The 19,470-nt window shown below is 48.3% G+C and overlaps 1 protein-coding gene across 1 annotated transcript; it reads right to left on the bottom strand.

Moving 5' to 3' along the window:
* Positions 1-612: 612 nt before the first annotated feature.
* Positions 613-18,228, bottom strand: LOC147214976 (ubiquitin carboxyl-terminal hydrolase 31-like). Its single transcript, XM_086140261.1, has 16 exons — positions 16,868-18,228; positions 12,595-12,732; positions 12,207-12,295; positions 10,965-11,057; positions 10,620-10,755; positions 10,094-10,244; positions 9,828-10,008; positions 9,638-9,749; positions 9,466-9,560; positions 7,638-7,715; positions 7,366-7,495; positions 5,851-5,970; positions 5,491-5,716; positions 5,250-5,408; positions 5,007-5,159; positions 613-4,927 (listed from the first exon to the last, which is right to left on the bottom strand). Exons 1-16 carry the CDS (start codon positions 17,432-17,434, stop codon positions 3,405-3,407), a joined length of 3,951 nt encoding a protein of 1,316 aa, XP_085996387.1. The 5' UTR covers positions 17,435-18,228; the 3' UTR covers positions 613-3,404.
* Positions 18,229-19,470: the final 1,242 nt, after the last annotated feature.

Genomic DNA, 19,470 nt, shown 5'->3' with positions numbered 1-19,470 from the left:
AAAAGGTCATCACTCCCTTGAGGCCGCGCAAAGGCTAGGACTGCAAGGATGGACATGCAATTTGACGATTGTTGTACTAAATTACAAAGAGGGTGTAGGAAAACAAAGAGACAGGATGAACTCTTAATATTCCCAGCCCGGGGCCAAACTAATAAAATCACAATTGAATCAGCGGTAAAAAAAAAAAATGGCGCTGTGGTTTAATAACGTATCTGTCACCGGAAGCGCTACGTTTTGACGCTACTGCTGCTAATCCCACAGGTGCAGAAATGGAAGGGGTGTTTCTCGGGGGCGAACCCACGGTTGGTCTCCTCACCTGAGGGTGCGGGGAGCTTTCAGGCGGACGTTGAGCTCCACCAAGAGGACGCGGTGAGAAACGTGGTGAAGAAACAGCTTCACCTGCAAGACCAGCACAATGAGGAACTCACATGCACGCCGGTGAGGTGTTTTCTCCAACCGGGAATGTCAAAATAAATCCAAGAAGCGATTATTCCGACGGGGACGGGAGAGATTTTTTTTCGTCTTACCTCTCCGGTCTGCTGGAAACAGCTCCCACAACGTGGCTTTTTATTAAGTAAATAGCTTCGCTCCTCCACCACAGAACACAGCTGGTGAAACGGGACACTGTCATTTAATACATTTACAGTGAAATAACACCAAACTGCTCGTACTTAAATAGACCTGTGTTTCTGTAAGGGAGTGATAAGACATAGCGTGTCTCAGCCATGACCGGTACAAAACTGTTACAAATAATTAAAAGAACATCCCCGGTGTTTTCATTGTTTGTTTTTTTTTTTTAAACAAGTACACACGATTGTTTTCAGCAGAAAAAGAGACATTATGGGATTATTTCAAAAAATTCCAAAATGTATAAAAATAAGAAAAAGAAAAACAAAAAATGAACATAAAGTCAACACATTGTGTGGAATGAATGCAAACATTTTCACCCCAATATTTGGAATAAATCATATTTAAAAATATATTAAAAAAAAAAAAAAAATCACATAAAATAGTTAATAAAAATCACATTATAAATCACACATTTTGGTGAAAATCAAACAGGATTATAGTTGTAGCCTTTTTGTCCCCGCATACGTACATCAGGTTCAGCAACATTCGTTAAAACCTCCAGCATCAGACTGTTTCAGTTATATTGCACGTCTGTTTTGGGAGAAAAAGGCGAGGGGCCCGATTCGGCCCCCGCCTGCCTTCGGAACCCAAACATTCTCTCAACTCGTGTCGGTTGAATTTTTTTTAATCTGTAAAAAAAAAAAAAAAAAAAAGGTTGTTTTTAAATTAAACCTTGCATTATTAAAGCAGATGCATGAAAAATCTTGATTGGAGCGGCGACATTTTCTCCCTAAAAGTCACCGGAACGTGGGAATGCTGGGATGGAAAAGAGTGATAAAATAAATGTTATCCAAAAATAAAAGGTGATTAAGCAGCAGTTAAAATGAATACAAAATGTATGTTAATTGAATAATTGTGCAAACAAAGCTTTAATAAAGAATGCCTCGACATGATCTCTGATGCTGGCATTTGAAAAAATAGACACTTAGAAATATATACACATCCAGGAGTAGTACTACTACATACTCAGTGTGGGCATAGCAGGAATCTGCTTGCATAGTTGAGTGCATGCATAAGCGATTCTTCATGCAACGACGGTCACGTATGTCATGAATGACCACCCGACTCGTCTGTTATGCAAGCGACAGATGTGCAAAAAAACAAAACAATAAGCTGCGATGTCACGTGTGAGGACGGGGCGGACTCAGATGTGCACCTTTGCTTTCTCAAATACCCCTAAGTGTGTGTGTGTGTGTGTGTGTGTGTGTGTGTGTGTGTGTGTGTGTGTGTCGGTGATGCGCAGTCAGGGGAGGCAGGAGAGGCTGTGCCTCACTTGGAAGGAAAAAAAAACTGCAACATGAAAAATTGAATGAAATGGTTCTATTTGTCATTGAATCAAGATATTTTTCATTTAAATTCACCGGTTTTAGATTGTTTTGTTTTTTTTTTCAAAATGGCTGGATTTTCACATTTACTGTTCAAATGCCGAGGACGAATGTGAGGTGAGGCCGCCGACTATCGAGCCTCAACGTAAATTTTCACAATAACAGCTGACTGCTAGCATGCTCTGCATTAAGACCATATCACCGTCTCTCTGTATGTCGCTATTAAATGGTTTGAACACTTTAAAAATGAGCTACATTTCCAATTTGTCAACAACTAAACATATGTTACTAGTTTTCTTGTGCTGAGCGATCGTAAAACGGTTGCAAAGGGCACCTAAGTGAGGCACCCAGTTCTCCTGCCTCAAGGTTGGGGTGCCTCACCAGCCATGAACCTCACCGCACATCACCGGTGTGTGTGTGTGTGTGTGTGTGTGTGTGTGTGTGTGTGTGTGTGTGTGTGTGTGTATTAACCCTGTGTTCTTCCACAAGTAATGTCGGCAGTCTGAGGAGGCTGACCCCGCGGATGGACCGCCGGCAGCTAAAGGGGGGGAGCAGATGCGGGAGGTTGTCAAGAGGAGCAACACCTTATTATTATTATTATTGATAATCAAACACAAACATTTAGGATCCATTACAAATAAAAAAAAAAAAAAAAGACACGAAAACACAACATGCCGCATTCCAGCACCTGGCCTCGGCCGGCGGTCCGACCCGGGCTGCACGCAAAGGCTGATCCACAACGACTACATCGAGGAGCGTATGTAAACAGCAGTTCAGGTTACACTGGCTTAATTGTGTTCCACTTTAAATGACATTTTCAGTGCTTAATAATAAATATTAAAATCCGACTATAAATTTATTAACACCTGCAATTATACAATTTTGATTAAATACTCAACTATGATTATCAGAGGCACTGATGTTGTTGTTGTTGTTGTTGTTGTTGTTGACGCTCGGCTCTCGGGTGATGAAGGAGAGCCGTACATAAAGATTTTGGAAAGAATTCAGTGTTTCACTGCATCGGCAAAAGTTAAAAAAAATAAAATAAAACTGCCGGTAAACTTCCTTTGGTGACCGCGTCGTCCCGCGTTTTCCTTTCCCGCACAGTATCTGCTTTCCGTCGCGCTCCAAGTCGCTCCGTCTGAGACGCAACAATCCCAACACGTGTGCAGCCCATGCTTATTTACAACTCACAATAATATTCTCCCAAAAAAAAAAAAAAAAAAAAAAATCCATACAAAGTGCTTCGTTAAAATCCATTCCTAAATAATTATTCAAACGGCGTCGGTGTCCGGGGGGCCGCAGCTGGTGTTCGGTGACCACTGGAAAAGCTACAGGCGCTTACGGATGTTGCCGCACCTTCTAGTCGGAGGTCGAGTCCGATGGTTGAAACACCTCGGAGCTGCACTGGAGAGAGAGAGAGATTGTTATCGGGCCTTCGTGAGAACCTCACTTGGTCCTCTGGCTAACTTGCGTGGAGCTGATGGGGATTTTCCTGGACTGCATCGTCTTTTTGGCGGGCTCTTTCTTCGAAAGGTCCTTCTGACAAGGAGGCTGGGCGGCCGTCTCGGTCGGGGCGGTCTTGGACCTGGCGGAGGGCAGGAGGGAGTGTTTAGCTGCGGCCGAGGTCTTGGAGACGTCCTTGTCCTTGTCCGTCGCACCCTGGCCTTTCTTGCCGACCCCGTGCGAGGTTCCTTCCCTCGCCGCGTCCCCGCCCAAATCCTCGGGGCTTCCTTTGGCGTCCGCCGCCCCTCCTTTGCCTCCGTCGGACGCCTTCCGGGCCTCTTTGGGCCTCAGGGCGGTCTTGAAGAAGGATAAACCTTTGTCCTCCGTCTTGCTGTTCCTTCGCAGCCCCTTCGAAGGCGGCGGCGCGTTCGCGGCCGAAACGCCGACGCTTGAGGATCGCAGGCTGGTCATGGACGAGCTGCTGCTGGAACTGCGTCCGGCCGCCTTGCTGTCGGCGGCGCGTCCGGGCCTCCCCTCGGCTCTGCTGCCGCCGGCGCCGGCGGCGGCCCTGGACGCGGGTCCGCCGAGGTTCACCTTCTTTTCCAAGACCATGCATGCTCGCGAGGACTCGCGGCTGGCGCTCCTGTCCGCCGCACGAGTCCTCCCGGAGGCGGAGCTTTTATCGCCCCCTCTGGGCGAGGTCTTCCTCGGAGGGTGCGAGCTCTGGGAGCCCGGCGAGCCGCTCTTCCTCTGCTGGGCCGAGTCGGGGTGTAAAACCTCCTGGGCCTGCGAGGAGGCCTTCTTGGAAGGCGTGGCTGTTCTGGAGGAGCCGGCCTTGCTCGCTTTCAGAGGCGCCTCGCCTTTGTCTTTGGGGTTCGACGTTGACGCCGAGCTCTTGTTCTGCGCGTGAGATGGAGATTTGTCCACGGCCGGGGACGCGGGGGACAAAGAGCTGGAGGACGTGGAGGAGGTGGCGGGACGTTTCTTGGGACTCCTCTCGCTCTCCAACCTGGCTTTCGCCGTGGTCCTTTTGACGCCGGCGTTTTCCGCAGCGCCGTTTTTTAGTTTGGTCTCCTTGGCGGCCGCCCCGTGTCGAGGGCTGGTCTGCTCGGCGCCGCCGGCGGCGACGTTACCGTGACCCCCCGCCTGGAGGACGCTCCTCTGCTCCGCCTGGGCCACGGCTTTGGAGTGAACCTGGTCGAGCAGCCTCTTACCGCCCGGGTTATTTTCCAGAGCTTTGGACGACGGCTTGCCGCCCGGGTATCTCTCGGGCTTCGGCGAGCCGCTGAAGCAGGACGCCGACAGCTTGCCGTCCACCACCTCCCCGATGATCTCCAGCGTCGGGGAGGAGGAGTGGGATTCCAGGGAGAAGCGCGAGGGGGAGTTGGACCTCAGCTGGAGCTTGGCGGAATGAGACCAGGATGGTTTAGTGCCGTTCTCACTGAGCACCAGCGGGCTGGCGATGGAAGACCTGGAGGAGAAGGTCTGTCTCTGCAGGCCTCTCACCGCCTGCCGGCTCGACAAACCTGCGTTTCAGAAACGAAACCCGTCACTCGTATGTCCGACGAAGAAATGCATTCGCGTTCACGTAAAATCTCCTCTCACCGTCGTCCTCGCTGCGTTCGCCGGCGAACTCGGCCGACTCGGAGAGGGAGGCCAGGCTGGTGCGTCTGGAGGAGCCAGAGGAGGCCTGGCTCGGCGGACGGCTGCCCATCAACCGACTGATCCAGTGCTCGCACAGGGAGGAGCTGGTGGATCCTAGCGCGGAGCGACGGAGGGCGTGAATCCTTCATCGCTTAAACCGATGCCATTCTCAAACCGTCGGGTACAAAACGATAGATAGTTTACCTCCCACCGAACTGTTGGCGGACCAGGACGGAATGGTGGCGCGTCTCTGGTAAAACAAGATGTACGCCGTCTGCTTGCACACCTCGTCTTCGGATATGGGGTGGACGTCGCTGTCGTCAAAGCAGTACCACTGCCCGTCGATGGAGTTCTTACACTGGGCTGCGGGACGCAAAGGGGGGGACGTTAGAATCCCTCGGGAAGGGTTTTTCTTCCCCGGCGACGGCGTGCGAGGTCGGGTTACCCGTGTAATGCCCCCCTTGCATCGTCCCGTGGTGGTTGCACACGGCGTACAGGTCGTACAGATAGTCCTCGGGGTCGCGGCCCATCCCGTACGGCCGTCTCCACGGTGACCAATGGGAGGGCAGACTCCAGCTGCTCTGGCTCCTCTTCACCATGTGCGGCGCCATGTCCATGCCCGTCAGCGGGAACTTCACCATGTTCTGCATCTTCATCCGCCGGTCTCCATCCTGGTTGTGCCGCAACAACGGTTTAGAAACACCAGCTCCTCATGTCAATTTCTCAGCTTGCATATGAACACAAGTGTTTACGTTACATCCAGTTGCGAGAAATGCAAATTAAGAATGTCGTTGTGTCATCGTACCTGTCGGAAGCGTTTCAGGTGGAGTATGAGGATGTCCGGCAGGGTCCACAAACTCAGCTTGATGCTGCCCTGCTGCAGCTGCTTGCAGTGCGGGCATCGCCAGGCGTCGTCCGGGGCGAGCTGGAACGCGTTCGGAAGGAAAATACCTCATAATAATAGTAATCGTAACACGTCTGAAGAGGTTCTCGGTCATCCGGGTCACGGTGAATTCTTGCCGAATTCTTCACTTGAAGACATTTCGAAGAGGCTTCCTCACTTCTAATGACCTACGGGGAGTTTCCCGGTAAGAGTCAAAGAAGCCATCTTTGTCAAAACAGAAAAATCTTTCTCAAACGTGCAACGCCTTACTGGGATCATTACCAAGACGGGTTTGCGCACACGGACCGGGACCATCTGTACCGGGAAAGACCCACCACCAGAACCAGCCCCCGGTAACGTCCACGTGAGCCTCAGTTCATGTGATCCAACAGGTTTCACGCCTTTGTTAAGCTTCACCTTTTCACCTTCCAATCCAGGTCATCCCACTAAGTTGCTCTTTTGTCCCAACGAACAACACCTCCATTGGCATAACAACCACCCCTTACACCTCGTTTCTGCAGACCGACTCTACCATTGACACAACAAGCCACCTAGAGCAGTGTTTCCCAACCACTGTCTTAGCCGTGAGAGATCATCAGGTGTGCCGTGGAAAAATGCCCACTTTCACGTGATTGGTCCGAAAATTATTTATCCAACGCGGATAATGTGTCTTCCTGTGTCTATGTGGGCAGCGTGTCCATTCCATGGCAACGGGTAGTGAATTAACCCGTGCATCTGTGTATCAGAGTGATTAGTGAGGCTTTGCGTGATACATCTTTAAAATAAAAAGTACTTGTATCTGCGTAAACAAACAGGCAGCGTTGTTGAAAACAACCAAGACGAGTGAGAAAGCAGTGAAAGCTGCTATAAAGTTGCTGAACTCGTCTCTAAATCCAAACGGCAAAACATTAATACTACCTGCCGGCAAAATCATTGTAGAAGAAATGCTCGGCTCTGGTGTTGATAAAGAAATAGCCAGTTCTCTCAAATAATACCATTTTCAGACATATTGATGACATGCCTTCAGTCATTGAAAAAAGTGTTGTGGAAAAGTTGCACATCAGTAGGAAATTTGCATTGCAACTTGACGAATCTACAGATATTAGATATATTAGATTTCACACCAAGTAAATTGAGACTACGGTTTCATTCTAACTCATTAAAAAATGTTTTTGATAAATTTATTTGGTGGTGTGCCGTGTGATTTTTCTAATGTAAAATATTTGCCGTGGCTCAAAAAAAGGTTGGGACACACTGAACTGGACCCACCCAAACCAAACCTGGCAGTGATATTCAAAACTCCCCACAGGTTATTACAACTGAGGAAACGTCTCGGATGAGGGCTGAAACGTCTTCGAGTGAAGAGATTCAGTTGCCAAGACAAGAAATAGCAATCGCAATGCTTGGGAATAGAGTCCCCGGCCGGTTGCTGCTCACCTGCTCCTCTTTGGTGTAGAGCTGAAAGCACTGGGCCAGCGAGCAGTTCTGGGGTTGCAGGTGCTGCTCCTTGGCCTGCCGTACGCTCTCGGCGTCTGGGATGTATTCATCCTCGGTTCTTTTGAACAGGCTGGGAAGGAAACACATCGAACTGAAACCGCAAGGACGGACAGTACGAGCGTTTGGATGGAAATGATTTGACACGCCTGTCCTGAACCTCAGGAACCACATGTGATTATGGGATGGTTCGGTCCGGGTCCGGTCCGACTCACTAGTCTTTTGTCTCCTTGTCCCATTCGACGACGATTTTGACGTGGGGAGGTCCTCCGGGTCCACAAGACTTGTATGCTCTGTTCCAGAAAATTGAACAGATCATGAGCTACTTCATGTACTATCATATATATCTTTACCAGTTCTTCAAATATTCAAACATTCAATTTTGTTCTAATTTGACAAAATATTAGAATTTAAGGCTTTTTTTTTATAATGAAAATAAGTCTTAATGAATCTTTATCAATGAGGAAAGCATTTTCATAGTGTTAGAATTATTTTACTCTACATCGACAAACTCAGGATGAGAATGAAGATAATTTAATGACAACAGAATGTATTAAGTCCTGCGATATTCATTTAAAATAAATAAATTAGATAGATAAATACAAGAAATAAAAATTTATAATATTTTTTCAATTAAAAAAACAATTACGAAATAAATGTACAAATATGATATAAATAAATAAACACAAAAATAAACAATTAACCAAACTAGATAAATAAATACAAGAAATAGAAATAAAAAAATAAAATTTCAATTAAAAAAAAGTAAATAAAGTACAAAATTAATAGACAAATGAAATACAAATAAATAAAAACAAAAATAAATAAATAACCAAACTGGATAAATAAGTTTAGGGGGAAAAATGAGGTTCATTCATGACTGTTTCAATAAGAGACAAATCAAAAGTGAATGTTATAAACACCGGTTTCATTTGATAATTATTTTTCTGTTGAACTCCTCATTTGACACAAATATAATCTCCTCATTACCTTTTGTCGTCATGCAACCCAGTGAGTGGTACCGACATTCCCGGACTACGAGCCGTTACTTTTTTCCACACAGTTTGAACACGGCGGCTTAAACAAAGCGAAACATTTAGCGACGCCACATTGGACAAATTAAATAACCCTGACATTCTGAGGCCGTTAAAGTAGAAGAAGACGACCAGAATGGTTTTAATGCACAATATGGCAATCAGCTGGGGTAGGACAAAACAGGGATAGAAAATGAATGAATGGATGGACTTTTACTTATTTATTCATGTTTTTCATATTTAATTAGTTATTTTTAGCCGGTGCGACTTATATTCAGGTGCACTCAATAGCCTGGAAATTACGGTAATCAAAAGCCGTGTCATGGGAGAAACTATTAAAACAATCTGCATACAGGAGGGATTCAAAGTACAAAGATTTAATTTGTTCCACAAGTGGGTTCGAATTTTGATTTTTTTTCTATCTGAAATGAATTTTTCCCATTTAAGATAACAGAAAACAAATGAATTCATTCCAACTCTCCCCAAAACTCACAAAACAGGGATATTAATATAGAAAAATCTTGAAAACGAACGCCGTTGTGTAAGGATGTTCATTTTTGCGACATAATACCAATGCCTTTGGAAAGTCTCATAGCCTTTATAGACTCCTGGTGCTTTTGTTTGGTACAATTCATGCATAAGCATTGCGGTTATATTCACGTGCAACATTGTTTGTCTTTCTCAGGGCCCCTGATGATTATTATCAAAAAAAAAAATACAAAATAAGCACAATGCATACCGTTCCAAATACCCGGACCAAGTGGGCGCGGGACGCTGGAAGCTTCAAAACGAGAGCGTTTGGCATGTAAATCGCAAATTTCGAATTTTTTCGCTCTCGAGTCTCTATCATCGATTTTTTTTTCCCAGATCAGAAGGATAAATGTGTCTCGAATCGCACTTTGGATTTAAAAAAAAAAAAAAAAATGTACATAAAGTGATTTGTGGAGGGAAAACAATCCCATCACTCTAGTGAGGTCGCGCTCCCCCTGGTGGTGATAACGGGAATTACCTCTCCACGGAGGGGTGGCAGAGAGGCTGCTCCTCCTGGGGCAGAAGGTAGGTGATCCCCACCACTCCCACCACGCGCAGCGTGAAAGGTCCCACCTGCAGAACCACCAAGTTCAAGACAAAACATCCGAGCGTGGTCTTCCTCCAATCTGAGAGCGAGCGCTTCCTCGTACCTGCACCAGAACCCCGGGGCGCAAGATGTGACGCATCTTCTCCAGGATCTCCTTCTGGAGCACGTCCCACGTCACCGTGCGCTCCAGATACAGGATGAACGGGTTGCCGAACCTGCACCAAACGGAAGAAACGGTGAATATCAGGATTTTTGGAGAGGGTGAAGATGAAGAAGGTGTCCGGTGGGAGGACCTGCGTCCCTGCTGCCCGGCACAGGCCCTGTTGCAAACCAACAACACGATCTTCTCGGCCTGTCCGGAGTTCTTGTTGGGACTCTGAGGCGGTGTCGTCGGCTCCTGGATCTGCGCCGGCATCCTGTTGTTGTCCGTCCCGTACTTCAGGTTGTTCTGGTTGAGATTAGCGTGAGGGCTCCCTGGCGTGGAGCGGAGAAACCCAAAAAAAAGTGAAGATACCGAGAAGAATCGCGGTGAGCGCCGGTCCACGGACGAAACGCTTACCGCCACGTTTGGAGCGGATCTGCTCCGGCCTGAAGAGCTCCGGCGTCTCGAAGGCAAAGATGGAGTCGCTCTCCTGGATGATCTCCAGGTCGTCGTCGTCGTCGCAGAAGGAGCGGTGGAAGCCGTCGAAGTACATCTCGGTGAGGACGATCTGGGAGGAGAACCTCGGCTTAGCCTGGACCAAAACGCTTCCGTCGAAACGGCTGTTTTTAAACGTTTATTTCATCCTCTTATCCTCATTTTACTGACGGATAACGATACGAGTGGACGTTCTTGTCAACGTGCAAACTTTGGTCCCGTCAAACACGATATTTTATCTCTTTTACACATCAGCCGATTTCCATTTCTGACGACAATTCCACAAATTCGTCATCTCTATCTTCGACTGCGGTTTGATTTTTAATACAAATTCATCTTTACTCCGGGAACAACAGAAATCGAACTTTACGAAGAGAGCGGCTTCGTTTTCACCCTTTATTCCATCGGAAATGACCTGAAAGAGGAACGGGGAGAGAAGAGGCAGCACCTGCTGAGCAGGGATTTTGGTCTCTTGGGCCACGGCTTGCCTAAGCCTGGACACGGTGCCGGAGAGCGGCACGGCCACCCCGACTCTCATGCAGTGGGAGCACTTTCCCTGATACACCACTGTCACGTACAAGGGCCTGTGCAACAGAAAGAGTCGGATTAATCGTCCGTCTCACAAGAACGAGCCGGTTGTCACGGACAGACGGCGACGGCTAATTTTAGCAGACGGCGTCTGACCGTCGTTTTGCTGCCAGCTTAAGCTTAAATAGTCAAGCGATGGAGCGGAAGACCTCTCACGGTGATGATATTGTACAATGGCGGCGGAGCGGCGACGGGACGGCCTTACCGAGTGTGAGGTACAGGGATTGGCAGTGAGATGCAGAGGAAAGGATCGAAGGTGTTGCTCTGTTTCTGGCAGTGAGGGCAGGTCAAGGAGGACCTGGAACATCAACGACAACGCATCAATTTGATAAACACTCGCGTGACTGTATCTGCACATAAGATAAGGTGAGGCGGGAGAGGCCGTGCCTCACTTGCCAATCTTGAAAAGAAAAATTTTTCCATTTCAGATATATAGATAAACTTTATTGATCCCCAGAGGGGAAATTCTTTTGTCACTGCAGCACAACTGTTATAGTTTCAATAGACATAAATATAAATGGCGAGACAATCGGAAGACATACGGTGCAAATCCAAGGGGAGGGTGTCGGCAGATCTGGGTTAGCAGGAGCACTGAGGATGAAGGCATTAAATTTTGAAATTCAAAATGTAATTTCAGAATTTTTGGCCAGAATGCAAAGGTAGAATAAAAAGTGAATGTCATAAACATAGGGGGAAAATTCGGCGCGCAGTGTGATTATATTTGGAAAGCGAATCCGTACTGAACGACTATTAGTGCTGGCCCGTTGGTATTCTAGCCTACGACGCAGGTACCGCTAATACTGCAAATCCCAGAATGCTCTGTTGCCGTTTCGGCATGAAAATCACAACAGGACCCATAAACACCCTCTCCTCTGTTGACAGTAGTCATGGCGACCCAATGCTAATACTAGCGCCGTGCTACACCTCCGAAAAACGGTGAAAAGAAAAGCAGTAGATCAGTGTGTTGCAAATCGAGCATAATTACTGTTTTCTTTTTGCACTTTTTCTTGCTACTCCAAGACGTGGGCTTGAATGGTGTCAAGTTCATCGAAGGATATTTTCATTAGCTAATTATCTTTATTTTAGTTTCGCATTTACGATTGGCCTGTGGGAAAAAGGTTACTGTTGAAAGTTATTTCAGAAGGCTGCAAATAAAAAGAGGTATATGATTTTTATGTACTTTTAATTTAAGAAATGAATACCGTCGTTGTGTTTTTTAATTTGAATCCGATGTTGCATGTGTGCAATATTAAGTTATATATGTTATAGTATGAAGCTTTTTTGGGTCCATATGATAAAGGTACAGTGTTATATCTGGAGGAAGATTTTTTTTTTTCAATAAATATCAATGTTGGCCAACAACTTTGTCCCAGTTTTGATTTTTTGGCCCACTGTGTATTTGAGTTTGGCGCCCAATTTACATATTTCTTCTCTTTTAATGTTTCACCTATACTGTGCCTGGAACAGCTCCTGCACAAAAGATCCAGGCGCTGGCAGCGGAGATCCCTCCGGGGGGTTTTCCTCCTCGACCGGAGGCTGAAAAAAATATAAAAATTAAAAGAAAATACACACAGAGGACGGAGTTCCAGGAGAGTGTGGCGTACTCTTTGCAAAACAAACATCACATGACATGCATGCAGGATTGTTGCAAGAACGTCTGATACATCGGGGGAAATTACTGGATAGAAATGATGTTCGACTTGATTTAAAGTTGGGTAAATTAAAGGCATAAATTTAGCAGGTGTTGGTGAAGCTCATAGAAGTATTGGAGGATAATAGATGTGGCTGTTGACATTCCCCATGTGCTTTAAGGACATTGGAATTGTGCAGGTTACCTTCCTGGGGGGTCTGACATCAGGGTGGATGATGTTGTTGAGGTCTTCGTGGACTCGATCCAGCAGCCAGAGGAGGAATTCCTGGGCGTCGTGCTGGGAGTTACCCCTGAACTGTATGGAGCTCTTGGACACCACATTCTGCGACACAACGAGAAGATTTACGGCGGGCGCGTCCGAAGCAAAACAGACCGAGCGCGATAGTGAATAAAAAATAAATTAAAAAAAAAAACTCCATTTATTCCGAGGCGTCATGAAATATTCAGCGTGTTTGAGCGGGATAATGATCGGCCCCCATCCGAAAGGTCAGCTGAGGTGTGGGAGGCAGCAGGGGAGAGGCTTTTTAAAACCAGGACACGGGTAGGAAAAAAAAGAAATAAATCGACAGTCAAACCCAACTGATGACAATTAGCCGGCCGAGAGCGGAAGAGTGTGTTCTGGGCCGAGCCGCCGGGGCCGGCGGCCCGAGAGGCACCGCCGATCGGATGTCACTCAAGGTCGAAGATATGAGCGAGCTCGGCGGAGCGTCTCGGGGGACGGTAACCGAGGACGCGGCGACCGAAACATGTCACGTTAGCATAACATCGGGACGAGCTTCTGCTTCTTTTTGTTTCGGATCCTCCTTTTTTTCAAAAACCTGTATTGGTTAAAATCGGATATTCTAAGGCCTACTTCCAGTTTCCTGTTTCCTCCCTGATGCTATTCGGAGACTGAATATTTTTTGATATTTTTTGATGTATTAACTGATTACGAGGGCGGCAGTTCCGCAGCAGTTCATTTTCTTTTCATATTTTTCACAGTATTATTAATTTTTATCATTTATTTTTACTGTGCTTTTATGTTATCCATTCTTCTTGTTTCGGATCCTCCTTTTTTTTAAAAACCTGTATTAGTTAAAATCATATATTCTAAGGCCTACTTCCTGTTTCCTGTTTCCTCCTGATGCTATTCGGAGACTGAATATTTTTTTATATTTTTTGATGTATTAATTGATTACGAGGGCGGCAGTTCATTTTCTTTTCATATTTTTCACAGTATTATTAATTTTTATCATTTATTTTTACGGTGCTTTTATGTTATCCATTATTATCCCTGATGTTTTTATTACTGTCTATTTATTTGTGGATGTCTCCTTAACTTCTGTCTCTCAATTTATATTTATAGTCATATTTATTTTATTTTTCCGACAATATAACTGTAACACAACTCTAAGAAAATGTGCGTTACTGATGTAAATTTTTTAAAATCACTTCATATAGGACTCACTGCAAGAGGAAATGCCATTATGAGGAAAACGCTTACGAGTCGCAAGATTAATCCAACCAGCAATCAAATTGTCCAGATAAGAGAAAAAAAAAAAAATTCAGACTACATTTATTTGCGCTCCTCAAGCCAACTGCATTCTCCGGCAAATGCTTTCCGAGCAACAGAGCGGATCATTAGCCGGCGTCGTTAGCACCGACGTCCTTATAATGATCTCTAAGTGCTCCCGGTTTGTGCTGGGATTGTGGTCGCAGAAGAGACGCTCAGGCCGACGGCGACGGCGTGCTGAGCTGCTCGGCGTATTTAAGAGCTGACAAGATGTGCGGAGAAATCCCTGAGGGGTGACGCCCCGGAAATTTAATAATATATTCAAAAAGGTCAGCGGCTTGCTGGCGAGCGGCTTCACGAAAAAGCGAAAGCGTGATAACATGAACTCTTGCGTATCAAACACAGTCTGTGTTTTTATTCTTATATTTTTTCCATTTGTTGTTATCATCCTCTTAAGAGCAGTTGGGTTTTCATCTCTGCATTATTCGCTTGTTCAGTCAATATCCTGCGCTGTCATTGGCCAAGAGGCGGCGTTCACCCTCTCACTCAGAGAGACGTTCAAACGTTCACTCTCTCGTTCACATTATATAGAAATAAACCATTCCAACATCATACAGCGTCCAAGCATTCACCCTCTCATTCACATCATATAGACATAAAGCATTTGCATGTCATACGGTCATAAAAAACGTACTCTCTGATTCATTCGTCATATAGACATACTAGCCTTCACCCCCTCATTCAGAGACATGCAAGCATTCACCCTCTCATTTACATGATATACACATAAAGCATTTAAACATCATATGGCATACAAGCATTCACCCTCTCATTCACAGACATAAACCATTTACGCGTCATACAGAAATTCACTCTGTCATTCATTCGTCAAATAGGAATACAAGTATTCCCCCGCTCATTTAGATTACATTGAGATATAAACCATTTGCACGTCATATACAAGGATTCAACGTCTCATTCCCGGGTCATATAGAGGGGTGCAACATTTCACCCTCTCATTTGGACGCCATATAGAAATGTACAAACATTCACCCTCTCACTCAGGAAGACGTTCAACCATTCACTCTCTCATTCACATTGCATTTATAGTCATATAACATTCACTCATTCCTTTACATGCCATATATGGGAATATAACCATTCACCCTCTCATTCACATTATATAGAGACATAAACCATTTACACGTCATATAGAAATTCACTCTCATTCATTCATCAAATAAGTATACTAGTATTCACCCTATCGTGCAACCATTCACCCTCTTATTTACATTGTAAAGAGATATAAACCATTTACACGTCATATAGACATACAAGTATCCACCCTCTCATTCCCGGGTCATTTAGAGGTGTGCAACCTTTCACCCTCTCATTTGGACGTCTTATAGAAATGTACAAACATTCAGACGTTCAACGTTCACTCTCTCATTCCAATGTCATATGTCGAAATCCGAACATTCACCCTGTTATTCCCACGTCTGGACAATTTCGCACACGCTGAAGCTCCCGCATGTGTTTTTTGGACTACAGGAGGAACCCGGAGAACCCAGAAGAACCCAAAGCAGAACATGGAAGCTCCACACAGGAAGGAACCCTGCGGGAATCCAACCGGGGATCTTCTGGCTGTGAGGTGGAAGCGCTGCACCGCCGAGCTGCTTTTCTCTCTATTAATAATCTTGTAATAATTATCAAGCACAGCCTCCAAGAAAAGAATCCATTTAAACACGGCAGTTTGTTTTGACAACCTGGTAGAATCCATTACTTACAACAAATGATAAACTAAATATTTCTTTTTAGCCAGGTGACTGATCTATGAGGTGTACTTTACCCCCCCCTCCCCTCGAGGACGCATTAAAAGCCCGTCTCTCAGGAGAGACGAGTCCAAGTCCGATCAAACAGTTTATGTTCTGGCTGGCAACCGGGGTGGAAAGAAAATGGCCAAAAATAGTAACACAAAAGGAGGCAATGGACTTTAATTCAGCTCCGCTCTATTGTGTATTTTAGACCTTTGAAAGATGAAAATAGACGTTCCCACCCCCTCCTCCTCCTCCTCCTCCTCCTCCGGCGGAGACGAGGGGGCGAAAACGCAGGGTCGCGGGGACGAAAACGACGGCCGGCGTCGCGGGAGGCCGCGTCCGACGGGGTTTTTTTTATTACGGCTCAGCACTCAAAGACACGGCACTCAGCAGAACGGCCTTTTTAAAGAAACAGTTTCATCAGGATTTATGCTTCTATTTTAGAAGACGGGCGGCGTATAGGGGCCGGCTTTACGTGGAGCCGTCGCCGGAATATTTGTTGACCAAATACAGCGGGCAAGACAAGCAAGCCTGTTTTCACATCCTAAACAGAAGGCGTCCGTGGAGGACGAGCTGAACGCTGAGGCTGCAAAGCCGTCACTCAAGGCCGCTACACAATCGCTGCGGCTATTCTGGTAAATAAAGGGGCAGCCGCTGATAGAAGTGCCCACGCGCAACACTTTCTGAGTGATTCTTCTGAAGAAAATCAGCTTCGTGCAGGACGCCGATAAATGTTGGCTTTGGGTCGGTCCTTTCAGAAGTTGGTTCGTGGCTAATCCTGGACATGGAGCTGGACATGGAGACGTCCACCTGGGTGGACCACAGAGGTGTTTGAGCTTCCTAGAAGGTCTTCATCGGGATCGTCCCTCCGTCGGTCGACCGCGGCGGATTTCGATGAGCTTTCACCCGAGGTGGAAGCGGAGACATGAGGAGGTCGCCGCTCTGCACGACCTCCCCGTCCATCCCGTTGGACCGGATGGAGATCCCGCGAGTGCGAAAGCGCCGGATACCGACCCTCTCGCGAGCATCTCCTTGAAAGGTGTGTGTGTGTGAAGGAGGAGTTCAGAACGTCCAAAAACACACCGGCGTTGAGATGCGAGACCTCCGTGGCTTCACACACGCCTGTGAGAGCCCCCCTCCCCGCTTACCTTGAAGTCCCTGCTGTGCTGAGGCGTGTACTCGAAGGTCCAGAGCGCCCGGACCAGGCCGGAGAGCTGCTCGGTCACCTCCCCGCCGGGTTCCTGCTGCCCGCTGCACTTCTTCTGCACCAGCACCCCGTTGGACTTGGCCTTCTCCCCGCCTCCGCCGCCGCCGCCGCCGCCGCAACCCCCACCGGGGGCTTCCACCCCCTTGAACTGCTCCAGGGCCAGGTACTCCGCGAACAGCTCGGTGTTGCTCAGGCACTGCAGGATGGCGTTCATGAAGCAGGTGTTCCCGTGGTTCTTCAGGCCGGCGACGCCCGGCACCTTGTCCCCGAAGGGGAAGCCCCCGCAGTCGCTGTCGTCGGACGGGACGGACCCCCCGGCGGGGGCCGGCAGGAGCGCAGCCTCGTCCTGCTCGTCCTCGGCGGCCTGCTCGTCGGTGCTGAAGTGGGACAGCGTGGAAAGCGTCCGCAGGACCCGGTTCATGAAGCTCCCCACGGAGCGCACCGAGCTCCTCCGGAACAGCTTCTTGCTGAAGGATTTCTTCTCCTTGCTACTCACAACTTTCGACATGGTCGCTCCGCGCGGTGTGGGCTTATTTACTCCGGAATCGCGTTAAATCCATACCGGGACAGCCTCCGTTTCACAGGCGGGCCCGGGAGGGGCTCCCGGAGAGGCGGCGGCGGCGGCGGCGGCGGAGGCGGAGGCCGGGCGGCTCCGGGGAGCCGGCGGCGGGCGGCGGGCAGCCCGCTTCAGACGCTGCGACGGTTTGCAGAAACGGAGACGGCCTCCCCCGCGGAGAGCCGCGACCCGGCCGCTCGGCGTGCACGTCGGGGTCGCTCCCGCGCAGGCCGGCGGCCATCGTCCCCTGAGCCGCGGTTCTGGAGACGCCAAAGCCGGACGTCCGTCCGTCCGTCCGTGCGTCCGTCCGTCCGTGCGGAGCGTCGAATCCACGCACCGCGGCGGGGCTCAAGTGGGATTCCTCATCATTTATTCAGCAAACCGCAGCTCCACCCTTTTAAAGGCATCCCCTCCTCCTCCTCCTCCTCCTCCTCCTCTTCCTCCTCCTGCTGCTGCTGCTGCTCCACCCGAACCCGCCCTGGTCCTCGTCGGAGCGGTGCAGGTGGATGAGATGCACCCGGCGGATGTGGCTTCCTACGCCGCCTCCGGCCGACGGATCCCGCGGCGCCGCCCGCCGCTCCCCGGCGTCGGGCTGCGGACGGGCATCGCTCCCGGTACCGGATGCGGGGAAAAAAAAAAAAAGAAGCGGGGTTTGGAATCGGAGGTGGGGTCGGGGGACACCCGAGGAGCACCCCGGACCACCGAGGCTAATCCCACTTCTGGAGATCCATCGAGAAGGACGTCCGCGCCGTCTTCATCAGTGGATGCTGCAGGCGTGCGGGGCCGTGCGGGGCGGGGCGGGCAGGCAGGCAGGCAGGCAGGCAGGCCGGGCGGGGACGGCTTACGTCAGGGGTAAACTCTTCTCCACGGCGGCGGGGCTGGGAAGGGGGGGGGGCGTCTTCTGCAGGCGATCCGGGATTGTCTCCAGATGCTTCCATGCACGGGAGAAGATCATTTGTGCCTTCACGCTGGTCTGAACGGGATTATTCGGACAAAAACTCAGGATTGACCCCGCCACGCAGTTCAATCCCCACACTTTAAGATAGCCGTGCACGGTCCGCGGAATCCTACCTGGGTCGAGGCAGAAGGCCGCCGGATCTACTGCTTTTTCTCGCTCCTCGGGGGTGAACATCAAGCTTCTGCAGAACATCTGTCGTGATTTGGTTTAAATCAATCCGACACTTCCATAGCTGGAAGGGCTTTCACAAATCAGTGCATTTAAAACATCTGTGCACGGGAAGTTGGAATGAGAAATATCTTAAAACACTAAAATTGCGCATGTTATTTCATCCAGACTTCGGTGATGTGCAGTGAGAAGGTGGAAGAACAGGGATGGAGGAGCGTGGGGATGAAGAAGGTGGAGGTGTTTTAGCACAGAGCGACGGAGAGGAGAAGAGGTGGATGCACAGCGGAGAAGATGGAGATGAGAGAAGATGTCTGGTTTAAAGACACCGAGGAGGAGATGGGAGGAAGAGCCGGAGATAGAAGGTGAAGATATGGAGGTTCCTCTTTGAAAGAGAGGATCAGAAGGACAGCACGTGGGAGATGTTCTGGAGATAAAGTCACACCAAGATGGTTTGGACACGGAGGAGGGATGGAGAAGATCTGGGCGGAAGGATGCTGAGGATGGAGGTCTGGAGGAAGACCAGATTTATGAATGGAAGGGAAGAGGACAGGAGATCAGCTGGCGATTGGCTATCGGGTTAGAAGGAGGCAGGTGATTGGCTGCGGGGTCAGATGGAGGCAGCTGATTGGCTGCGGCTCCTGAAGGCAGCAGCCCAAAGGGAAAGAAGGTTTCATTCATAGAATTATTCAAATCATCTTTTCTGAACAAACATAAGAGGCGGCAGCGTCCTCATGATAACAATGTAGATTTACTGGTTTCCAGAGAATATATTGGAAAATGTCCTCACAGGACACACACACACACTCACTCACTCACACACACACACACACACACACACACACACACACACACACACACACAC

This window comes from Fistularia commersonii, chromosome 33 (genome assembly GCF_037954325.1).
Source record: "Fistularia commersonii isolate RoL2024-O1a breed Wild chromosome 33, RoL_Fcom_v1.0, whole genome shotgun sequence".
Lineage (NCBI taxonomy): Eukaryota > Metazoa > Chordata > Actinopteri > Syngnathiformes > Fistulariidae > Fistularia > Fistularia commersonii.
The sequence above is the reverse complement of the archived record's forward strand: the minus strand, read 5'-3'. Positions and strand labels throughout refer to the sequence as shown.